Source organism: Myotis myotis, unplaced genomic scaffold (assembly GCF_014108235.1).
Source record: "Myotis myotis isolate mMyoMyo1 unplaced genomic scaffold, mMyoMyo1.p scaffold_m19_p_6, whole genome shotgun sequence".
NCBI lineage: Eukaryota > Metazoa > Chordata > Mammalia > Chiroptera > Vespertilionidae > Myotis > Myotis myotis.
The window spans coordinates 21,117,800-21,139,167 of NW_023416368.1; the positions used below are offsets into that span (position 1 = coordinate 21,117,800).

The 21,368-nt window shown below is 57.8% G+C and overlaps 1 protein-coding gene across 3 annotated transcripts in view; it reads left to right on the top strand.

Moving 5' to 3' along the window:
- PDGFRB (platelet derived growth factor receptor beta) overlaps nt 1–20,765 on the top strand; it is a 37,328-nt gene extending 16,563 nt beyond the window's left edge. For 2 of the 3 annotated variants that reach the window (XM_036314251.1, XM_036314250.1), the window contains 21 exons: nt 346–669; nt 1,187–1,453; nt 2,159–2,286; nt 2,402–2,567; nt 3,075–3,267; nt 3,943–4,058; nt 5,371–5,494; nt 5,870–6,081; nt 6,898–6,992; nt 7,939–8,071; nt 8,582–8,686; nt 9,049–9,159; nt 10,646–10,805; nt 11,645–11,802; nt 12,355–12,473; nt 13,856–13,978; nt 14,846–14,957; nt 15,370–15,469; nt 16,049–16,154; nt 17,012–17,244; nt 18,871–20,765. In XM_036314251.1, coding sequence (XP_036170144.1) covers nt 346–669; nt 1,187–1,453; nt 2,159–2,286; nt 2,402–2,567; nt 3,075–3,267; nt 3,943–4,058; nt 5,371–5,494; nt 5,870–6,081; nt 6,898–6,992; nt 7,939–8,071; nt 8,582–8,686; nt 9,049–9,159; nt 10,646–10,805; nt 11,645–11,802; nt 12,355–12,473; nt 13,856–13,978; nt 14,846–14,957; nt 15,370–15,469; nt 16,049–16,154; nt 17,012–17,244; nt 18,871–19,054 — 3,269 coding nt within the window. In that variant the 3' untranslated portion in view covers nt 19,055–20,765. The remainder of the gene's footprint in view (nt 1–345; nt 670–1,186; nt 1,454–2,158; nt 2,287–2,401; nt 2,568–3,074; nt 3,268–3,942; nt 4,059–5,370; nt 5,495–5,869; nt 6,082–6,897; nt 6,993–7,938; nt 8,072–8,581; nt 8,687–9,048; nt 9,160–10,645; nt 10,806–11,644; nt 11,803–12,354; nt 12,474–13,855; nt 13,979–14,845; nt 14,958–15,369; nt 15,470–16,048; nt 16,155–17,011; nt 17,245–18,870) is intronic. The other variant, XM_036314252.1, reaches the window with a different exon arrangement.
- The last annotated feature ends 603 nt before the right edge of the window (nt 20,766–21,368 follow it).

A 21,368-nucleotide genomic window follows, 5' to 3' on the forward strand; every position in this document is an offset into this window, starting at 1 on the left:
CAGCTGTAGGGAAGAGGCTCCGAAAGTGACCTGGGAAATAATGCAGGAACTGGAGGCTGGGAACGACTTCCCAAGGATTTCCTGCTGCCTTTGTGAGAACAGGCCCACAGCCTGAGGCTGCCTGCTGAGGGACTCAGAGGCTGGGGGTGGACAGGCACTGAGGTCAGAAGGCCAGGAGGCCCTGGGCCCGGGCGCTGAGCGAGCAGGCCTCCGCACCATGGGTTCCCGGCTATGTTTGGATTCGGGAGGTGTGGTGTTCAAGGGCTGTGCGTATGTGTCAGCTCTGGGGAGAGGTGCGGAGGCTCCTGGCCTCTGACATCTTACCGGACGCCTCCTCTCCCAAAGGCAGGGCGCTGCTGCTGCCCCTGCTGCTGTTGCTGGGACCGCAGGCTTCCCGAGGTCTGGTCATCACCCCTCCGGGGCCAGAGCTTGTCCTCAATGTCTCCAGCACCTTGGTTCTGACCTGCTCGGGCTCAGACCCGGTGGTGTGGAAACGGATGTCCAAGCAGCCTCCGCAAGAAATGGGCAGGACCCAGGATGGCAATTTCTCCAGCATCCTGACGCTGACCAATGTCACTGGGACAGACACGGGAGAATACTTTTGTGCCTATAATAGCTCCCATGAGCTGGAGGCTGGTGAGCAAAAACGGCTCTACATCTTTGTGCCAGGTAAGGCCCCCGGCCTGTGCTCCCGCCCTTACTCCTCAACTGCAGGCATCTGGGAAGCTCAGAGGGTGCTTCAGTGACGCGGGGACATGCAGCCGGCTTAGAAATGCAGACGAATCGTGGAATCCAGCCTGGCTCAGCCCAGGAGTATGTTCATTCCCACCCCTTGGTCTGAATATCCATCTGCTCCCTGGCAGCCCACCCCATTCCCGGCTCCCAAGGACTCTGCATTCTCAGCTGGTTCCAATACACTCCCTCTTGGCCTCTACGTCCCATCGTCCCCATTCTCCACGCGCCAGGTACCAGCTGCCCTTCAACTGGGGGCTTCCCCACCCTGGTACTGTCCACATCAAATGTTAAAGCTCGAAGGGACTTCCGAGAGCATCCTTATTCTGTAATGGGAAAACTGAGGGCCAGAAAGGGAAATAGGCCTGCTCAAGGTCACACAGCAATTCTGGGGCTAGCCAGAAACCCAGCTCCCCCTGACCCTCCTTTTTAACCCCACCCCTACCCCTGGCAGATCCCACCATGGGCTTCCTCCCGATCTCCCCCGAGGAGTTTTTCATCTTTCTCACGGAAGTAACCGAGACCACCATCCCATGCCGAGTGACGGACCCACAGCTGGTGGTGACACTGCATGAGAAGAAGGTGGATGACCCACTGCCCATCCCCTACGACCACCAACGTGGCTTCTCTGGGACCTTTGAGGACAAGACCTATGTCTGCAAAACCACGATTGGGGACAAGGAGGTGGATTCTGAGCCCTACTATGTCTACAGCCTCCAGGGTGAGCCCCCTTTCTGGCCTCACAGAGGTATAGTAGGACCGTTCACAGAGGTATAGTAGGACCGTTCACAGAGGTATAGCCCTTCCCAACGTGTGTGGCTCCGTTTTCCACTGGATTATCATTACAGCCTTTGAAGGCAGGTCACGTTTCTCCGTTTTACAGATGAGGAAACGGAGGCTCAGGAAGAGGATGGAATTTGCCCAAGGTCCCTGGGATGTGTTAGTGGCAGAGCTGGGTGGTATATAGTTGTGGGCAAAGGCACAGGCTTAGGAGCCTGTGGGGTTTGAATCCCAGCTCTGCCACTTCCTGCCTCAGTGACTGTGCCCAGAGCACACCATCTCTCTGAGCCTGCTTCTCTTCTCCTGCTGTAAATGGGATGATTGGAAAGATGGAATAAAACAGAAGATGGAGGGGGTCTGGTACGCAGTAAATTGCCTGGGGAGACTTTGATTTCCAGACTTATCCCTTCTGGAATGTCAGCTCCGCAAGGACAGGAATTTTGTCTGTTGTGTTTACTGCTAAAGCCCCAGTGCCTGGAATAGTACTTGGCATAGAGCAGATATTTAATAAATGTTTGTTGGATAAATGAATCTTCCACATCAATCACCCCTTCCCTCTCTGGACCCTGACCCCATCCCCAAGCTGAAGTGCCGGGAGCCGGCTGGGGGTGACTTCCTCAGACCGAAGCCCGTCTCTCTCCACCAGCGTCATCCATCAACGTCTCAATGAGTGCAGCGCAGACTGTGGTCCGCCAGGGTGAGAACATCACCATCACGTGCATTGTGACTGGGAACGAAGTGGTCAACTTCGAGTGGACGTACCCCCGCGAGGAGGTAATGCTGGGCCAGGGGGTGAAGGAAGGGCCAGGCAGGGATGGCTACCTTGACTGGCAGCCTGCCTTCTTGGACGCTTCCTGACTTGGGGGACTTGTCCTACCTGTCCCTACAGAGTGGGCGGCTAGTGGAGCCAGTGACCGACTTTGACATTCCCCACATCCGCTCCACCCTGCACATCCCCAGTGCTGAGCTGGGCGACTCGGGGACCTACATCTGCAATGTATCTGAGAGTGTGTACGACCATCAGGATGAAAAAGCCATCAATGTCACCGTGGTTGGTGCGTTCCTCGGGCTCAGCCCCGGCCCTCGTTCTGAGCTGGATCCACACCCTGTCACAGCCCCGGGATACCTTCAGCCCAGCTCTAGCCACATTTCAAACCAAAGCTCCATTTCCAGGAGAAACCCAAATCAAGACGCAGTGCCAACCCCAACTCTAACCCTAATCCCATCTAGACTCTCCTCCTCGCCAGAAGCCTGGCCCCACCCCAGCGTCTAATCCCAGACTCCATCCCAGGCCCAGGCAGCCCCATCCCTAAATCCAACCAGGCTGCAACTCATCTCAGCCCCCAGCCCGGGTGAGAACGACAACGCCAGCCTCCATCTGAAATCTGGTCTCCAAACCAGTGTCAGCCCCAAATCTGGCTCAAGTCCAGCCCCAGCCCCAACTTCAATCCCAGCTCAGGTAGTTCCTAAAGCTGAGGCCCTGCCTCCAGAAGCCCCGCCCCCAGAGACACTGTCCTATTGGTGGCTGGGCACAGCCCTGCCCTGACAGCCGCCCCTTGCAGAGAGTGGCTATGTGCGCCTGCTGAGGGAGCTGGACGCTGTACAGTTCGCGGAATTGCACCGGAGCCGGACCCTGCAGGTGGTGTTCGAGGCCTACCCGCCGCCCACTGTCATGTGGTTGAAGGACAACCACACCCTGGGCGACTCCAGCGCCGGCGAGATCGCCCTGTCCACGCGCAATGTGTCCGAGACTCGGTAAGCAGCCGGCTGCCTGCTCCATTCTGGAAGTTAGGGTCTGCAGCTGCCAGACAGCCCACAGCCTTCAGCTACTCCACAAACCTAGGCCCATCCTTCCTGAGAGCCCACTATGTGTCAGGCACCCCGCCAGGTGCTGTGCTAGGCCCTGGGGATGCTGTGGAGAACCGAACACACAGTTCCATGCCTCCTAGAGTTTCCGGTCTAGTGGGGAAACAGACACTGGTCAGATGGTCTCCCAGTTGTGTAGTTGTCCTTGTGATGGGTGGAGCCATCAGGGGGCAGCTGAGGAGAAAAAAGCAGGATGGCTGAGGAAGAGGGTGCCAGGCAGGCCCCTGCCACCTATGCATGGTGGGAGCCCTGAGGCTGGAGATCAGCAGGCTGGCCTGAGCTACCAATGTTGGGATAAAGCAGTGTCAGACCCTTCTGTAAGACAAGAGATGCAGAGGAGGGCAATGGTGCTAGCCCTTCATCCCCAACCCTCCTAGCCTCCCTCTTGGCTCAGTGGAACTGCCTATGGGTGGGGAGCCAGGAGACTAATTCTGTGGGTGATCCGCAAGCCCCTCCCCGGCGCCCCCCCCCCCCCCCGCCATGTCTGTACAAGGAGGGTGGGGAGGGCTGTATGCATTATTCCAGCGCTGACAGCTGGGTCTCCTGGCCTGGCCTGCCCCCCAGGTATGTGTCAGAACTAACACTGGTGCGGGTGAAGGTGGCTGAGGCTGGTCACTACACCATGCGGGCCTTCCATGAGGACGCTGAGGCCCAGGTCTCCTTCCAGCTGCAAATCAATGGTGAGGAGCCCTGCACCCCCCCTTCCCCTCCCCTCCCACCCCCATTTCCTCTCCCTCCCTACACTGTCACCCACCCCTAGGAGGAGCAGGAGAGGGAGCCCGGGGCCTCAGGAGACAGGGTTCCAGTGTTAGCGCCAACGCTGACCCGCTGCTCTGTGCACACGCCCTCCCTGGGGCTCAGTTTCCCCAGCTGTACGAGTGGGCCATTGGGCTAGACTGGTGTTTCAAAACCTCAGGCATTCATGTGCCAATGCCACGATTTTCCCTTCTCACATGCCCCTTAAACTACACCACTCATGAAATAGGTATTTATTGAACAACTCCAGTATGCCCGTCTCTTCAAGGTTCTTGAGGCCCTGCCTTTGTGTGGCTGGTGGGGGAAGACAAACATTCAACAGTAGGGCTAAAATCCCCAGCAAATTATGTGGAAGGTTAGAAGGTAACAAGTGCTGTGAAAGGAAAAGCAAACGCTGCCGGGTGGGGTGTGGGGGAGGATTGAGAGTTCTGGGGGGCAGGGTTGCCCTTTTAAATAGCAGTGATAGGGTTGGCCTCACGGAGGTGACAGTTGCATGAAGACTTGAAGAAGGTGAGGGCATTAGCGGAGTGGCTATTTGAGGGAAGGGCATACCAGGCAGTGTAGACAGGAGTCACGGCAAAGGCCTGAGTGGCCGGAACAGCGTGGTGGGGAGAGTGGTGGGAGACAAGGTCAGAGCTGGGACGGGGCAGTGGTGGGGTGGACGGGACAGATTGTGCAGGTCCTCATGGGCTCTTGGGTGGACTTGGGCTTTTTCTGTGACTAAAATGAAGAGTCACTGCAGGGTTTTGAGCAGAGGAATGACATGACAGTGACTTAATGTTTTGCCCATTGACTTTCTAAAAACGTGTTTTGAAAGAGAATTTAACCTCTCAATTGTGGATGGGAAACACTGTTAAGCATCATAAATATAAAGCACCACTAAATCGACTCCAAGACAACAAAGCGATGCTATTAAGCTATTAAACTCGAGCTCCCTGCTCTTGCCTTCCCAGGGCCCTGAGGCCTGCTCTCTCTTTGTTAAAAGGGGAGATTAGCAAGTCTCTGAGAGGTGTTAAAGACAGACTAGCACCCTGCCGGGGCTTCCCCTTTGAAGTACCCCGAAGGGGAATCCGCCAGTTTTCACACGGGGATTCCTAGTATTTAACGTTCACCTGAAGTCTGCAGCTCCCCTCCCCCAGGGAGACTCTGGACCATGTCCTGCCTCCCAGAGGATCTTGCTCACTACCTGCCTGCTCTGACCTTCCCTCCGCCTGGCCCCATGCCTTCTCCATGCAGTGCCTGTCCATGTGCTGGAGCTGAGTGAGAGCCATCCTGCCGACGGGGAGCAGACAGTCCGCTGTCGCGGCCGGGGCATGCCTCAGCCGCACCTCACCTGGTCTATCTGCAGTGACCTCAAAAGGTGAGCAGAACACCTGCCTCAGTCTCCCAGGGAACCCACAGCTGGCTGGAAGGACCCACTGAAGGTCATCTAGTCCAGCCCCTTCCTCCGGGCACATTGTTCCAGGCTAGAGTCACATCCTAGAAGATGTGGCTTCGTGGAGATGCCCTGCATGACCTAAATTGCCCCCTTTTCCTTAACTTTATTCTGAGGGTCAAACGAAGAGAATGGAATTTGTGAATCGGGCTTCTCAGTTCTGGGGTAGGCGCGCCCCCTGCTGGTCAGTCAGTCGAGGGCCCGCAGAAGAGCCAGCTCGGGGTCCGGAAGCGGGAAGTAGCCGAGAGGCTCCTGCGGAGGGCAGGGCCTGCAAGCTGACCTGGCTGGCTCCCTGGGCAGGTGTCCGCGCGAGCTGCCACCCACGCCGCTGGGGAACAGTTCGGAGGAGGCGAGCCAGCTGGAGACTAACGTGACGTACTGGGCGGAGGAGCAGCAGTTCGAGGTGGTGAGCACGCTGCGCCTGCGCCGCGTGGATCAGCCGCTATCTGTGCGCTGCACGCTGCGAAACCTGCTGGGCGAGGATGTGCAGGAGGTCACCCTGGTGCCCCAGTGTGAGTCACCCAGCCTTAGTGGCCCTCCAATGACCCTTCACCCCCACCTCGAGCCTGCCACACTTGTGACTGTGCCCGTGTGCCCGAGTCAGCATGTCCATGGGCACTCCGCTCACCGGAGTATGTTCCTACGCTTACACAACAGCACAGTATTGCCACACGTGTACATCCACAAGCATATGTCTGTAAACCATGGCTATGAATAACCGTGTCTCCTTATGCCCAGTGTGTGTACACTATGTGTGTCGTAAGCCATGTACATGAGCATGCCTGACCCTTGGAGGGCATAAACCCTCCAAATGTAGGTTTGTAAACATGTAATGAAGAATGCACCCAGATCCATGTGTAAGCCCACGAGTGTTTGTCTATGCATGTCCTTGTGGGTGCACAATCCCATACAAGTGTGTAAGCATGCATGTACAATTCCTGTGCATGTGGGCAACTGGCATGGTGCATGTCTGTGAGCATGGAGAGGAAAGGTGAGCCACAGCGTGGCCGCCAGGAGCTTGCATCTGATCTGGAGCCATGGCAGACAGGCCACACTGACCCCTGCAAGGGCTGAAGGGATAGGGAGGCCGTAGCGATCTGAACAGTGGGTAGTTACTGAAGGGCATGGGTATTTATGGGAGAAGCTGAAGGTGTGGCCCAGAGGGAGAGGCTGAGGGTCTGACATTATAGCCTGTGGGAGGGAATGAGAGGGGGCTTCTGTTCTGGGCAGGGTGGGCAGAGAGGGATTTGTGGTACTGGAGGTGGGGTGAGAAAGGCAGCTGCCAAGTGCCCTGTTGGCTTATGGCCAGCTCTTGTCTCTACCTCCAGCCCTGCCCTTCAAGGTGGTGGTGATCTCAGCCATCCTGGCTTTGGTGGTCCTCACAATCATCTCCCTCATCATCCTCATCATGCTCTGGCAGAAGGTAAGCCCCGCTCTTGCCTAAGGGATACAGACTGATTGGCACACGATTATATTGTATGGACACGCCCCCGCCCTTCCTCCCCCCCCACCCCCCCCACCGTCCTTGAATCCCGCAGGATCTGGCCACGTCTGGGGCCCAGCACGGAGTTCAGGTGTAAAATGACATAGAGTGATGCTGGAAGTCTGAGCTACCTCTATCCCCAGCAGCCCGGTCTTAGGCCATCAGCGTTCCCTGTCTCTATTGCTCCCCTGTCCTGTCCTGCTCGGACATCACTCCTGCCCCTCCCAGACACAGGGTATGGGACCTGCTGGGTTGACTGCATGGGTCCCAGGATCCTTCCAACTCTTACCCACAGAGACTCCAGGATCCTGCTGAACTGCATTCTAATCCTGTTACTCTGCAATTTCCATGTTCTGTTCTGAGATTTCATCATTCCATGCTTCAGACATTTTAAGATTCCTGAGTTAGGATTACAGTGCCACACAGTCTATCTTTCTAAGATTCCAGTCCAGTGATTTCAACACTTCATGGTTTCAAGATCCCACTGTTACATCTTTCTGAGATTCCTGCTGTGACTGACCCAGTGTGGAGAGGGCTGTCCACATCCAGCAGAGTACCCCTGCCTGGTGTCACGTTCGGGGGCCGTGTCCTCCTTTATTCCCATCTGAGGAGCAGCTGAGGCCCTGAGAGAAGCTGGGGAGGAGGTTCTGATGAGCTGGGCCCTTGGCTGTCAGCTACTCCTCAGCCACTACTTAGCCCCTTGGCATCAGTTCCCACTGAACCCATGAAGGCCTTGGCTCTATCCATAACTTGCTGTGTGACTTCAGCTATGCCCCTGCCCCTCTCTGGGCCTCTGGGTCTCCTGCCCCATCCGTTCCATAAGGGGCTGGACCTAGGGGGCCTCAAGACCCCATCTCATGACCCACCCCCGGTCTTGGTCCTGCAGAAGCCCCGCTATGAGATCCGATGGAAGGTGATTGAATCTGTGAGCTCTGATGGCCATGAGTACATCTACGTGGACCCTATGCAGCTGCCCTACGACTCCACCTGGGAGCTGCCCCGGGACCAGCTTGTGCTTGGTCAGTTCGAGGAGACCTCACAGGCACTGTGTGGACATGGGGCGGGTGGGAAGATGACCTGAGGTCTGGTCCCAGCTTTGCCGTGACTAGCTTTGAGACTTAGGGCCGATGGATGTCTTGCCCTCTCGGCCCTCAGTCCCTTGTTTGTACAATGGGGACAAGACAATCCCCCAGGGACCATCCAGCATGGAGGTCCTATGATCCTATGACTGTGAGATGGGACCCTTTGTGACGAGAAAGGAAGTATTAATTGAGGACAGGCCTGTGCTTAGTCTAGCTGGGAGGCTGAGGGGTGCAGTGGAGCTGTGCTCCCCTCTGGGGAGGGAGGAAGGCTTCCAGGGACTAAGATGGGCCAGAAAGCAGACAGGACTTCGATGAGACACCAGGAAGGACCGTGAAGCACTGTGGTTTTAGGAGCCTCATTGGGGGGAACACCTTAAGTCCAGGGTGGTTGAGGGCGGGGATGCAGCTTCCTGGTGGGTCAGGAGCTGAGGGATCATCTTTTTCCAGGACGTACCCTCGGCTCTGGGGCCTTTGGGCAGGTGGTGGAGGCCACGGCTCACGGCCTGAGCCATTCTCAGGCCACTATGAAAGTGGCCGTCAAGATGCTGAAATGTGAGTCCTGGGAGCATCCCCCACTTCTCTCCTGCCCGTCCCTGCACACCAGGCACTCCCAGAGCAGGCCAGGCCTGATTCAGATTCGGATTCGGATTCGCTGGGCACGAGGAGTACCGTCACTCTGCGTGCGGCCAGCCCCACTCTGAGGAAAGAGGCTTCCAAACCCCGCTCCCACCTCTGGCAGCCTCTTCCCTCCCCTGCTCCCTCCCCCCACCTCTTCCCCTCTCCTCGCATGTGGGTCCTTGCCACCCTTGGCCACCTGTGTCTTACAGCACAGACTTGGGCCAGAATAGGCCCCAGTGGGGCCTCCGTGGGGCCCCCGTGACGGGGCCAGGCCTGAGGCCCCCTCTCTCCCTCAGCCACAGCCCGCAGCAGTGAGAAGCAAGCCCTCATGTCAGAGCTGAAGATCATGAGTCACCTCGGGCCCCACCTGAACGTGGTCAATCTGCTGGGAGCCTGCACCAAAGGAGGTACAGACCCAATTGCCCAGAGGATTCTGGGAAATGCCAGCGGCCAACGCCTGGCCCGCTCCACCGCTCCTCAGTCCAGGGACATCAGGACACTCGAGTTGGAGCGTCCAACCCCCTCACTTTACAGAGCCAGATGGATATGGGATTTAGAAACGCACAGCATCACAGCACTGACAAGGCCAGAGGACTGTTCAGGCCATCAGTCCATGGTTCCCAAATTAGGGGATCCTCTGATATTTTTAAATTTTTTCAATATATTTTATAATTGAATTTATTGGGGTGACATCTATCTATATAAAACCCTAATTTGCAAATCAACCAAATGGTGGAATGACCAGTCACTATGACACGCACTGACCACCAGGGGGAAGACGCTCAATGCAGGATCTGCCCCCAGCCTGCAGGTCCCGATTAGCTGTGGTGGGGGGTGGGACCGGCAAGTGGGTGGCGCCAGGCCAGCCAAGGCAGTTGTGAGCAGGGGCCCCGATCACTCCGCTTGTCACCCCACAGATTGACCCTGATTGCCAGCCAGGCCTCGGAACCTTACCCGTGCACGAATTTCATGCACCGGGCCTCTAGTTGGTTGATAAAACCATACAGGTTTCAAGTGTGCAACTCAACAAAACACCACCTACACACTGCATTATATGCTCACCACCAAAGTCAAATCTCTTTCCACCACCGTTCATCCCCCCTTTTTCCTCATCTACCTCTCCCTTCCCCCTTTTTCCCTCTGGCAATCACCATACTGTTGTCTGTGTCTGTATTTTTGTTTTATTTTTTTCTTGATACATTTTAACAACTGTAATAAAGGATAGCTCATGCGACACTGAGATGAGTTGTGTCCCCACTACTGGAGACCACCAGCCTGCTAACTGGGAGCTGCCTTCATTCATGTCATAGAATCAAGTCTTTCTGGCTAAGCATGTTTATTTGAAACTGTGATACAAGTTAGGCTGTTAGGCTGCAAAAATAATGTTATTGCCATTTACAGTTGCTTATTGTGAGGTTTGGGATTTTCCTCAATATTACACAACCAAAAAAATACAGAAGTACATTGCACACACAGGCCAGTTTATGTCTGCAGTGACCACCCCATTTCACAACTTTTGTCCCCATTAATATCTTCAAGTTCCCACAGATTGACTTTAAGTAAATGTACTGTATTTAAATTTGAGCAATAACCTGATAGTAAATAATTGCCACTATTTGCTTTATAAACTAGGGTCCAAAATAAGCTTCAGTTTGAAAACCTATCAACAACAGCTGGCCCCATTTAACAGATGGGGAAGGTAAGGCTCAGGGAAACTATGTACCTTGCTCATAGTTACAGAGGCAGGAAAAGAACCCAGGTTTGCCTGGAGCCAAAGCCTCTTCGCCTTTTTACCAAGCCGCCTTTCCCACGGGCAGCCTGTCATTACTCTCATGGCTCTTAACGGAAGCCGAGGCCTCCCTGGGGACTGTCCCTGAGCCTGTCCCTCCGCAGGGCCCATCTACATCATCACCGAGTACTGCCGCTACGGGGACCTGGTGGACTACCTGCACCGCAACAAGCACACCTTCCTGCAGCACTGCTCCGACAAGCGCCACCAGCCCGGCACCGAGCTCTACAGCAACGCTCTGCCGGTCGGGCTCCCGCTGCCCAGGTACCTGGAGGAAGGTGGGGAGGCCCGAGGAGCACCTGCTTGCTCCCTCCTTGTCCAGTACAGGAAGCTGAGGCTGGGGAGGGTAGAGTGGGCCCGGGGCTTGGCCACCCCAGAAGGCATGACAATAACACTGATGATAATGGTGGGAACTGCTGCCACCTACTGGCTGTCTGCAGTGTGCTAGGCCCTGTGCTAAGCACTGCAGATGTGACCCCTTGGTCCCTCCCATGGTCCCCAGGCCTGACTCCACGCCCTACTCCTCGCTGTAGCTCCCACACCCTCTGCACACCAGCCTCTCTGTGCCCTGAGGTCAACCTAGCCCCTTCCTTCTTCTTTTCCAAAAATAACACCTTCGTTCTCTTGCTGGTTACAAAAGCAATACGTAGTTATTGCAGAGACAAAGAGTAACTTTAGAAAAGCATTAAAAGACAGTAAAACTCTTCCCTGTCCTCCCCAACATTTTGATCCATTTTCTTCCAGTCTTTTTTCCACCTATAGAGACACGTGTCTGTAGTTCCCCAGCTCTTCAGGGAGCTGATGCTGCAGGCAGAGGCTTCATTCAGATCATAGCTTGGCCTGAGCTCTCTGAGGACACACACTGGGTCTTATGTCATCTTGGCAGGCCCAGGGCCCAACTCAGGGCCCCACAGGTTGGTTAAAAGGGCTCTCGAGGTCACTCACATGACCGTGACAGACTGGAGGAGGAGGACTGAGTGAGGTTGAGAAGAAACACCTGAGTGATGGGGCCTTGAGGCCCCAGTGGTGAGCAGAGGGGCAGGAGGGGGACAAGAAGGGAAAGCCTGTGACCTCTCCTTCTGTGACACTCCTCTCGCCCTCAGCCACATGTCTCCCGGGGAGAGTGACGGTGGCTACATGGACATGAGCAAGGACGAATCGGTGGACTACGTGCCCATGCTGGACATGAAAGGAGACATCAAATATGCAGACATCGAGTCCTCCAATTACATGGCTCCTTACGATAACTACGTCCCCTCTGGTGGGTGCGCGGGGTCCTCTCACCTGTATGGCCCTCGCACCTGCACAGTGACGCATTCTTTTCAAAGCCTTTCACATGTCCCGCTGGAGAACAGCCCTGGGAGGGAGCTGGCCTTGTGCCCATTTCATAGATGCAGAAACTGAGGGCAGCCACCTGCCCAAAGCTGCTGTGGTAGAGCCCCAATATGAACTCCAGTTTCTGGGTCCAGACTTATACATGCAGCCTACATGGAGGGGAAGCTACGGTCTGGGAGTACCTGGCCTCCTGGGCCTTGGGGAAGAGGGATCAGCTCAGAGTAGGCCCCAGGCTGAGCTGGCGCCCCTGTAAAGGGCAGGCCAGGCCGAGTGGTCCGGGGAAAATTTGCTGACAGTTTTTCTGGACAAGAAAGGCTCTGGTAAAGTAGGAGAGGTTAGATATTTGGAAACTGCTTTCCTTTGGGGGAGATGTAGAGGATCAGTAGCCCCTGTCTCGGACAGTTAGCCTCCAGGAGCCAAAGAGCAGAGGCCTGTGGGCCATGGGAACAAGACGTGCTGACCTTCTGCTCTCCTCTAGCTCCTGAGAGGACCTGTCGAGCGACCCTGATCAACGAGTCCCCGGTGCTTAGCTACACGGATCTTGTGGGCTTCAGCTACCAGGTGGCCAATGGCATGGAGTTCCTGGCCTCCAAGAATGTACGTGTGGTCCCAGTGGGCAGATGGAGGTCCTGGGGAGGTGGGTCACCCAGCCACCCAGGTCCTCCAGGTACACTGCTCTACACAGTAGCTTTGCCCCGTTGGGTGGATGAGGACAGTGAATGCCCTCACCACGTGGCCCCTCTCCCCTGTGTGGTCCCCACCCCACGTGGCCCCTCTCACCTGTGTGGTCCCTCACACCATGTGGCCCCTCCCCCCTGTGTGGACCCCACCCCACATGGCCCCTCTCCCCTGTGTGGTCCCCACCCCACGTGGCCCCTCTCACCTGTGTGGCCCCTACCCCACGTGGCCCCTCTCCCCTGTGTGGTCCTCCACCCCACGTGGCCCCTCTCCCCTGTGTGGTCCCCCACACCACGTGGCCCCTCTCCCCTGTGTGGTCCCCCACACCACGTGGCCCCTCTCCCCTGTGTGGTCCCTCACACCACATGGCCCCTCTCACCTGTGTGGTCCCCCACCCCACGTGGCCCCTCTCCCCTGTGTGGTCTCCACCCCACGTGGCCCCTCTCACCTGTGTGGTCCCCACACCACTTGGCCCCTCTCACCTGTGTAGCCCCCCACACCACATGGCCCCTCTCACCTGTGTGGTCCCCCACACCACATGGCCCCTCTCCCCTGTGTGGTCCCCCACCCCACGTGGCCCCTCTCCCCTGTGTAGCCCCCCACCCCACGTGGCCCCTCTCCCCTGTGTGGTCCCCACACCACATGGCCCCTCTCCCCTGTGTGGTGCTCACACCATGTGGCCCCTCCCCCCTGTGTGGTCCCCCACCCCACGTGGCCCCTCTCCCCTGTGTGGTCTCCACCCCACGTGGCCCCTCTCACCTGTGTGGTCCCCACACCACATGGCCCCTCTCACCTGTGTAGCCCCCCACACCACATGGCCCCTCTCACCTGTGTGGTCCCCCACACCACATGGCCCCTCTCCCCTGTGTGGTCCCCCACCCCACGTGGCTCCTCTCCCCTGTGTAGCCCCCCACCCCACGTGGCCCCTCTCCCCTGTGTGGTCCCCACACCACATGGCCCCTCTCCCCTGTGTGGTGCTCACACCATGTGGCCCCTCCCCCCTGTGTGGTCCCCCACCCCACATGGCCCCTCTCCCCTGTGTGGTCTCCACCCCACGTGGCCCCTCTCACCTGTGTGGTCCCCACACCACATGGCCCCTCTCACCTGTGTGGTCCCCCACACCATGTGGCCCCTCTCCCCTGTGTGGTCCCTCACACCACATGGCCCCTCCCCCCTGTGTGGTCCCTTACACCACGTGGCCCCTCTCATCTGGACATGATGCATTTTTCCCAAAGCACTTGACACAGAGGGTCTTTCCCCACAATTGCCCAAGACCTAGCTCCCATCCTCCCCTCCCCCAGTGTGTCCACCGAGACCTGGCAGCCAGGAATGTGCTCATCTGTGAGGGCAAGCTGGTCAAAATCTGTGACTTCGGCCTTGCTCGTGACATCATGCGGGACTCTAACTACATCTCCAAAGGCAGCGTGAGTACCTTCCCCACCCCCTGCGTCTCTGCCCCTCCCGGTCAGCCTGGCTGCGGCTCAGAGGGGATCAGGTCAGGGCTCCTCATGGTCTGACCTGCCCAGCAGTGACGGCTCTGCCTGCCCAGCCATGTGTGCAGGGACAGGAAGGGAGCCACGAGCTAGGCATGAGGTGGAAGCGGGCAGAGATGCTGAGGCTTGCAGGGTGAGCTCGGGCTCAGATTTGCTGGTCATGACAGGGGGCAAGGGACCAGCTGTAATGGGTCCCGGGGAGTTTGGAGGGGGAGCAGGCCAAATGTGTTGTCCCAACGGTGGCTGGAGGCAGAGGAGGAAGCCGAGGTGTCAGCTGAGACAGGTGGATAGGTGGCAGGCAGGATCTGGTTAAAATATGACCACCTGCCTCCCATTCATATCCCCGCTTTCTACACTGGGACAGTGAACCCCAGAGCTGGAGGGACGCTAGGCCGCGGAGATCGGAGGCAGCCAGGATCAGAGCCGGGTGGACCTTGGCATGTCCCTGGCTCCCACGCTGCCCTGCTAGCTCAGTCAGGGGATCTCCAGGTCAGGGAGGAAGCCTGCTCCATGAGGAGCCTCAGACCCTGGGGTGACCATGACCGCAGCTGTGGGAAAAGGAACTCAGCCGCCTGACCCTCTGGCCAGCACTGGGATGGACATGGGAACTGTGTGCCAGCAGATAGGCCCTCAGGAACCAGGGAGGGAGAGGAGCTGGGTGGGAACTGCCAGGTCTCCCCCCTTCCCCCCACCCCCGGCCCCATCCCCCCACCCCCCACCCCACCCCCGCCGCCTCCCGTCCAGGTGCAGGGTGGGGCTCAGCCCCTCCTCGCCCTCAGACGGACCGCCCTCCCGCAGACCTTCCTGCCGCTGAAGTGGATGGCCCCCGAGAGCATCTTCAACAGCCTCTACACCACCCTGAGCGACGTGTGGTCCTTTGGGATCCTCCTCTGGGAGATCTTCACCCTGGGTATGCCTCCTTCTCCCCATGGTCCTCAGCGGCCTGGCAGGGCACCCTCCCTGACCACTCACACCTCCAGCCTGGCAGGGCTGTGATCAGACTCTGGGACAGCGATCAGGGCTCAGGCTCAGGCTCAGGGCCCAGCTCTGCTGCTTTCTTACTGCTGTGTGTCCTTGGCAAGGCTCTTGCCCGCTCTGGGCCTCTTTACCTCCCCATCTGAGCGTCCAGGGGTTTGGACAGTGACGTCCGAAAGCCTGCCTGGCTCTGGGAGGGTCGCAGCCTGTCCAGAGCCATGAAGGAGCCACAGTTCTCAATCCCAAGGTCACCTTCCCCACCACCCAGCCCTGGCACGAAGGTTTCTCACCACTTTTCAACACGCCTGAGCCCGTGTATCTCCTCTCTTGTCTTTGCTCCCTGGCAGGTGGCACCCCTTACCCAGAGCTGCCCATGAATGAGCAGTTTTACAATGCCATCAAGCGGGGCTACCGCATGGCCCAGCCTGCCCACGCCTCCGACGAGATGTGAGTGGCGCATTTGGGAGAACGTTTTAGGCGCAAACCATAGATACCCCACTTTACCAGCTTAAGCCAACAGTAGCTTGATTGGTGCAGAGATCTAGAAAAACCGAGGTCTGGCTGGATCCAGGTGTGCAGCTGAGGTCATCGGCAATCTCTCCTTCTACCCCGGGCTCCGCTCTCTCTGCCCGGCTTCCTGTTCAGGCTGGCACTGCCCAGTGGCTGCATCCTGGCTGCTTTCACCTCAGTTCCAGCAAAAGACCAGAGCTGATAGTTGTGGCTCAGCTGGGGTCATGTGCCCATCCAGAATCAGCCACTGAGCTGAGGGGATGCAAACTCCTACTGGTCAGGCCTGGGTCACATGCTCACCCAGGCATGGCCAACCCCACTGAACCACTGAGCCGGGGCTGGAGGGAGGGCTTCCCAAAGGGATATCCAGGCGCGACTACGGGAAAACAACACCTATCCACCCCCCTTCCCCAATCCTTCATGGCTCACCTTTCCGGGGTGGTAGCCGCCTCACCACCCCCCCCCCCGCCCCCGTGCCCTGTGTCAGAGACCCTGACCCCTTGCGCCTCTCCCCAGCTACGAGATCATGCAGAAGTGCTGGGAAGAGAAGTTTGAGATCCGCCCCCCCTTCTCCCAGCTGGTGCTGCTTCTGGAGAGGCTGCTGGGCGAGGGTTACAAAAAGGTATGTCGAGGCAGCGTGGGGGAGGGACGGAGAGTTCTGGTCCAGAAGTCAGACACCGGCACAAGGCTGCTGTAACATGCCGGTATTTGGGGGGCCACCCTGTACCCTCACCTGACCTCAGTTTCCCTGCTGGAACCAATAAGGGATGGGCTGGAGACAGGAGTTTATTTTAGCAGCCCAGAGAGTTCTGAAATGAAACCCACGTGGAAGCTGATGGGTTTAAAGTAGAGAAGGGTGCCCAGCGCGCCCGTCATCCTGCATCCTGCCTCACGCCGTCTCACCTGGGCCAAATCTTGCATCTCCATCAGAGGCCTGCACTTCCTGAGGCTAGATGACTGCTGAGGGCCTGGCCACTTGGGCCCCATCCAGGCTCAGACACGGCAGATGGAGCCAGCTGGTCCACACCTCCCTGCCCACAGCAGGAACTAGAGCAGGGAGATGCCCATTTCCTTTGGCCCAGACACAGCCCCTTCCCTAGGCCCATTCCTAACCCCGCTCCCGCCCCGGCTCTGGTTATACTCAGGGACCCGTGAGCTGGAGTCGGGTGGTCCCCATTCGAAAGTTTGGGAAATGAGACCCAGGAGGTTGAGGCAGGATGAGACAGCACCTGTCTGGTCTGAAGTGGGTGACGTGTTAGCGTCTCGGGTGCTGGTCCCCTGGCAGCCCCCTCCCTGGGTGGCCCTAAGCTCACCTTGCCTTGTGAGACTTTGGACAATTGTGCTTCCTCTCTGAGCACCAGTTGCCGAATTTCCCAAGACGCAAGTGGCTGGGTCAGACTCTAACTATTGGACGACCCCTAAAGGCTTTCCTGACCCGGCCTTCCCTGTCTCTTGGGTGCCCCCTGCCCCTCGGAGCAGAAGTACCAGCAGGTGGACGAGGAGTTTCTGAGGAGCGACCACCCGGCTGTCCTTCGGTCCCAAGCCCGCTTCCCTGGCTTCCATGGCCTCCGATCCCCGCTGGACACCAGCTCAGTCCTCTATACGGCTGTGCAGCCCAACGAGGGGGACAATGACTATATCATCCCCCTGCCCGACCCCAAACCCGAGGTTGCTGATGAGGGCCCATTGGAGGGCTCCCCCAGCCTTGCCAGGTAATCACTGTGGCCCAGGGTGTGCAATACTGTGCACAGTGTGTGTGTGTGTGTGTGTGTGTGTGTGTGTGTGTGTGTGTGTGTGTCTGGCATCAGGCTTGCCTTAGAAGTAAGTTACTAGAGTGAGCGCTTATTCCTGCCAGTGAATTGAACTCATTTGACCTCTGATGCCCTCAAGTGGAAAGGGCAGGTTGGTGAGAGAAAGCATGGGCTGGGATTTATCTGCAAAGTAGATGTTTCCTTTAAAGGAGCCTTCATAGGCCCAGCCAGCGTGGCTCAGTGGTTGAGTGTCAACCTTTGAACCAGGAGGTCACATTGTGATCCTGGTCAGGGCACATGCCCGGGTTGCAGGCTCAGTCCCAAGGGAGGGCATGCGGAGGCAGCCAACCAGTGATTCTCTCATTATTGATGTTTCTCGCGCCCTTCCTCTCTGAAATCAATAAAAGTCTATTTTAAGTTGACTGATTGATTTCAGAGAGAGAGAGAGAGAGAGAGAGAGAGAGAGAGAGAGAGAGAGAGAGAGAGAACGAACTTGCAACCTGAGCACGTGCCCTGACCAGGAATCCGACTTGACCTCCTGGTTCATAGGTCAATGCTCAGCCACGAAGCCACACCAGTCAGGCTCTCTCTATATATTTAAACAACAAATAGGCCATCTGCTCTCTCCCCTCTAGGCCCTGTCCTAGCCATAAGGAGGAGAGGAAGAAACCTAATTAGCACCCCAGCTCCCATGTGTTCCCATGGGGCATTGCCAGCCCCAGGCCTGAGGTCTGTTCTTAGAACCACGCCTTGGGGGCTCTGGGGAGCTGGCGCGGTTGTAGGAGGGAGAGGTGCCTACAGTTCAGGCCAGAATTCAGACTGGGAAGCAGGTTTGTGCTTTCCTTGCCTTGGGATGTGTTGAAGTTAGAGAATGGGGAGGGCTTTGGAGGAAGTCCCAGCTATTGCCTGGACTTGCTGTTCAGACAGTGTTCCCCCTTGGCTGGAGAAAAGGGTTCCCCATGAGGCCAGACCCAGCCCACAGTGAAGTGGCAGGAGCCCCACCTGGGTCCCACCTCTGCTTGGAGACCTGCAGGCGCCTGCTCTCTCTGAGCACAAGGAGCACACAGGACTTAGAAGGCCCCGGCCTGTGGAAGCAGCTAACAGCCCAAGGCTCCGGTAGACAGTGTGCAGAGGACTTAAGCTCAGGGCAGCTTGGGGTGTGAATGCCACCCCCCCCCCGCCCCCCCGCCATGTGTGCCCTCGGGCAAGTTGCTTGCCGTCTCTGAACTTCATTTTCCTCATCTGTAAAATGAAAACCATAAGCCCCTCAGTTTGGAGGTTGCTGTGAGGGTTAAATGAGGCAGTGTACACCTTCAGGGGAGCAGGAGATGGCGACACTGATGAGTGAGGAGTAGGCTTTGGAGGAGCCGGATCGGCTATGAAGCGCTGTGCGGTGCCGGACAATGACCGAACCTCTCTGAGCGGCACTTTCCTCGTGGTGCCTGCCCTGCATAGTCCTTACAAGGATTAATGAGCCAAAGGGCATAACGCGCACAGTGCCAGGCCGGACACAGAAAGCTCTTGAACGCCATTGTTGTTTTACTGCGGTTTCCTTCAGCCTCTCGCTCACTGGCCTTCTCCCTCTAGCTCCACCCTGAATGAAGTCAACACCTCCTCGACCATCTCCTGTGACAGCCCCCTGGAGCCCCAAGAGGAACCAGAACCAGAGCCCCAGCCTGAGTCCCAGGCGCAGCCAGGAGCAGAGCCGGAGTGGCTGCCGGATTCAAGCTGCCCCGGGCACCAGGCTGAGGCAGAGGACAGCTTCCTGTAGGGGGCTGGCCCCCACCCTGCCCTGCCCGAAGCTCCCCCTCTACCTCCCAGCACCCCACGCCTGCTGGCCTGGCCTGCCGGGCCTCCCATCCCTGTCCCATCAGCTTTTGCTCCTGACATGCTGCACCCCAACCCCTGGGGCTGGCTTAGGAGGCAGGAGCCCTGCAGCGGCCATGACCAGCCCTCTGTTCTGGGGAGGCCATGTGACTCTGAGCCAGAGTTCTCCCAAAGGACTCAGTTGGCCCATCTGTAAGATGGGGAAGTCGGACTTGGTGACCCACAATCTGGGGTTCTCCCCCTGGCTGACGGGGGGAAAGCTGGAATCCTGGGAGATTCTCAAGGTTCATGAGGTGGTAGAGGAACTGTTTTCTGTTCTGCCAGCCACCCCCCAAGGAGCTCAGCTCTCTCCTTGTATTTTATCTGCCCCAAAGCTGGGGAGGGGACCTGGTGTTCCTGGCTCCTGGCTTAGCTGGGACCTGGCCTTGGACAGTGTTGCCTCCTCCCTCAATGCCAGTCTTCACTCTCCCAGGCCCGAGCTGGTCTGGGGCCGTCCATGCTTAATGAGAGCTAGGGGCTGAGCCAAAGCCAGGACATTCGGGCCTGTAGCCCCTGCCCCAGGCACATGGAGCCACCTCCCCATGGCTCCTGCGTCCTCATCACTGCCAGTCTTATTCCATCACCAGTCTCCAGGGCCGGCCGGACCCACATCTGTGATGAGTGTGTGACGTGCCTGTGCGACGTATCCACACGTGAGGACCAGTTTGTGGACCGTATGCGCACTGGACCCGCCGAGAGGCCGTGCAGGAATCCCTGGCCCTCTCTGGGCCCACTTTCCCGGTTGAAATGAGCAGGTTGGACTCATTGACTTCTGGTGCCTGCCAGCACGAACATTCTGAAATATTCCTAGGGTGCACACTTGCCCGGATAAAGCAAAGCCGAACACCCCAAACCTCCATCCTGGGGGTCAGCTGGGATCTGAGATTCCAGTCCACATACACACTCCAGGCATTCAGCAATGTGCCCTTCCCCAGGCCCCGGCAAGTCCCAAAAGACCAGCTGCCCAGGCCTGGACTCGAGGGACAGCAGGGACACGGGAAGACCACGGGAGCCCTTCAGCACCCACAATGACCTCTGGAGCTGCCCGGGGCCACGGAGGCGGAGAGGGCCAATCAGAGCGCCCGGTGCGCCTCCCGCTCCAGCACCTGCTGTCCAGGTCTGTGCTGAAGACAATGCACAGTTAGGGCCCCCAGGGGCTCTGGAAACGACAAGAAGACTTGGAAGGGAACCTGGGAAAGGGGTACAAGAGGTGGGTACTCTGAGGGTTGCCTTCTCACCTGCCAGCTGCCCCATCCCTGAGGTCTGGCTTGTCACTGCCCAGGCCCACTCACCGCACTGTCTCTGCCAGCCACCCAGCCCAGTGGGCATTGAAGTGCTCAAGGAGTGAGGGCTGTGGCCAAGACGGCAGGGGGTGAAGGGGGTGGCACCACCCCCTATGCTGTTGGCACCTCCCTGCCCTGGGCCCCTGAGGAGAGGGACTGGGCCCTCACTACGGTACCAAAGATGTAATCACCTAGGTTTACAAGTATTTTTAGGACTCACATTAACTCACATTTATACCACAGAAGTGCTATTTTATATGCCAGCAAAATTTCCTATCTGTGTACTTTTTTGTAAGGGAAAGATTTTAATATTAAACTGGTGCTTCTCACAGACTTGGTGATCTCTGGCAGCTTTGGGAACCTGTGTCTAGTAGGTGGCGGGAGTGGAATGGGGCCAACAGGCCTCACCCCAGCCACAGGGACCCCACCCAGGTCCCTTCAGCACTGAGTCTGGTTCTATGGAAGATGGGCATTTTCACACCCCACCCCACCTGACCCCACCCCTTGCTAGTAGCTGGGTGACCTGGACACTGGGCTTCGGTTTTCCAAGCTGGGAAATGGGAGGGCTCCCCTGGCTCTGCAGGTGCCTGGCCCCAGGGTGGGCAGGACTGTTCACAGGCTCAGAAGCCTGAGGCCCTCCTGCCCTCCCACCCCACCCACCCCACGCCACCATGTGCTTTGGCTTTGGCTATTAAGCTTCCTCCCGCCCCGCCCTCCCCATCCACTCTGCCTGGGGCCAGGTTGCGTCCGCAGTGACTCCTGAGAGGCGCGGTGTCCACTACAGCCCAAGATCCAGGCCCCATGAGCAATGGGTCCCAGGTAGGAGGAGGGCAGACAGAGCACCCACGGGGACAGAGGGGGAAGAAGTGAGGAGACAGGGTGAAGGGGAAAGGAAGAGGAATGAAGAAGGATGTTGGGGCGTGCAGCCAGGGCAAG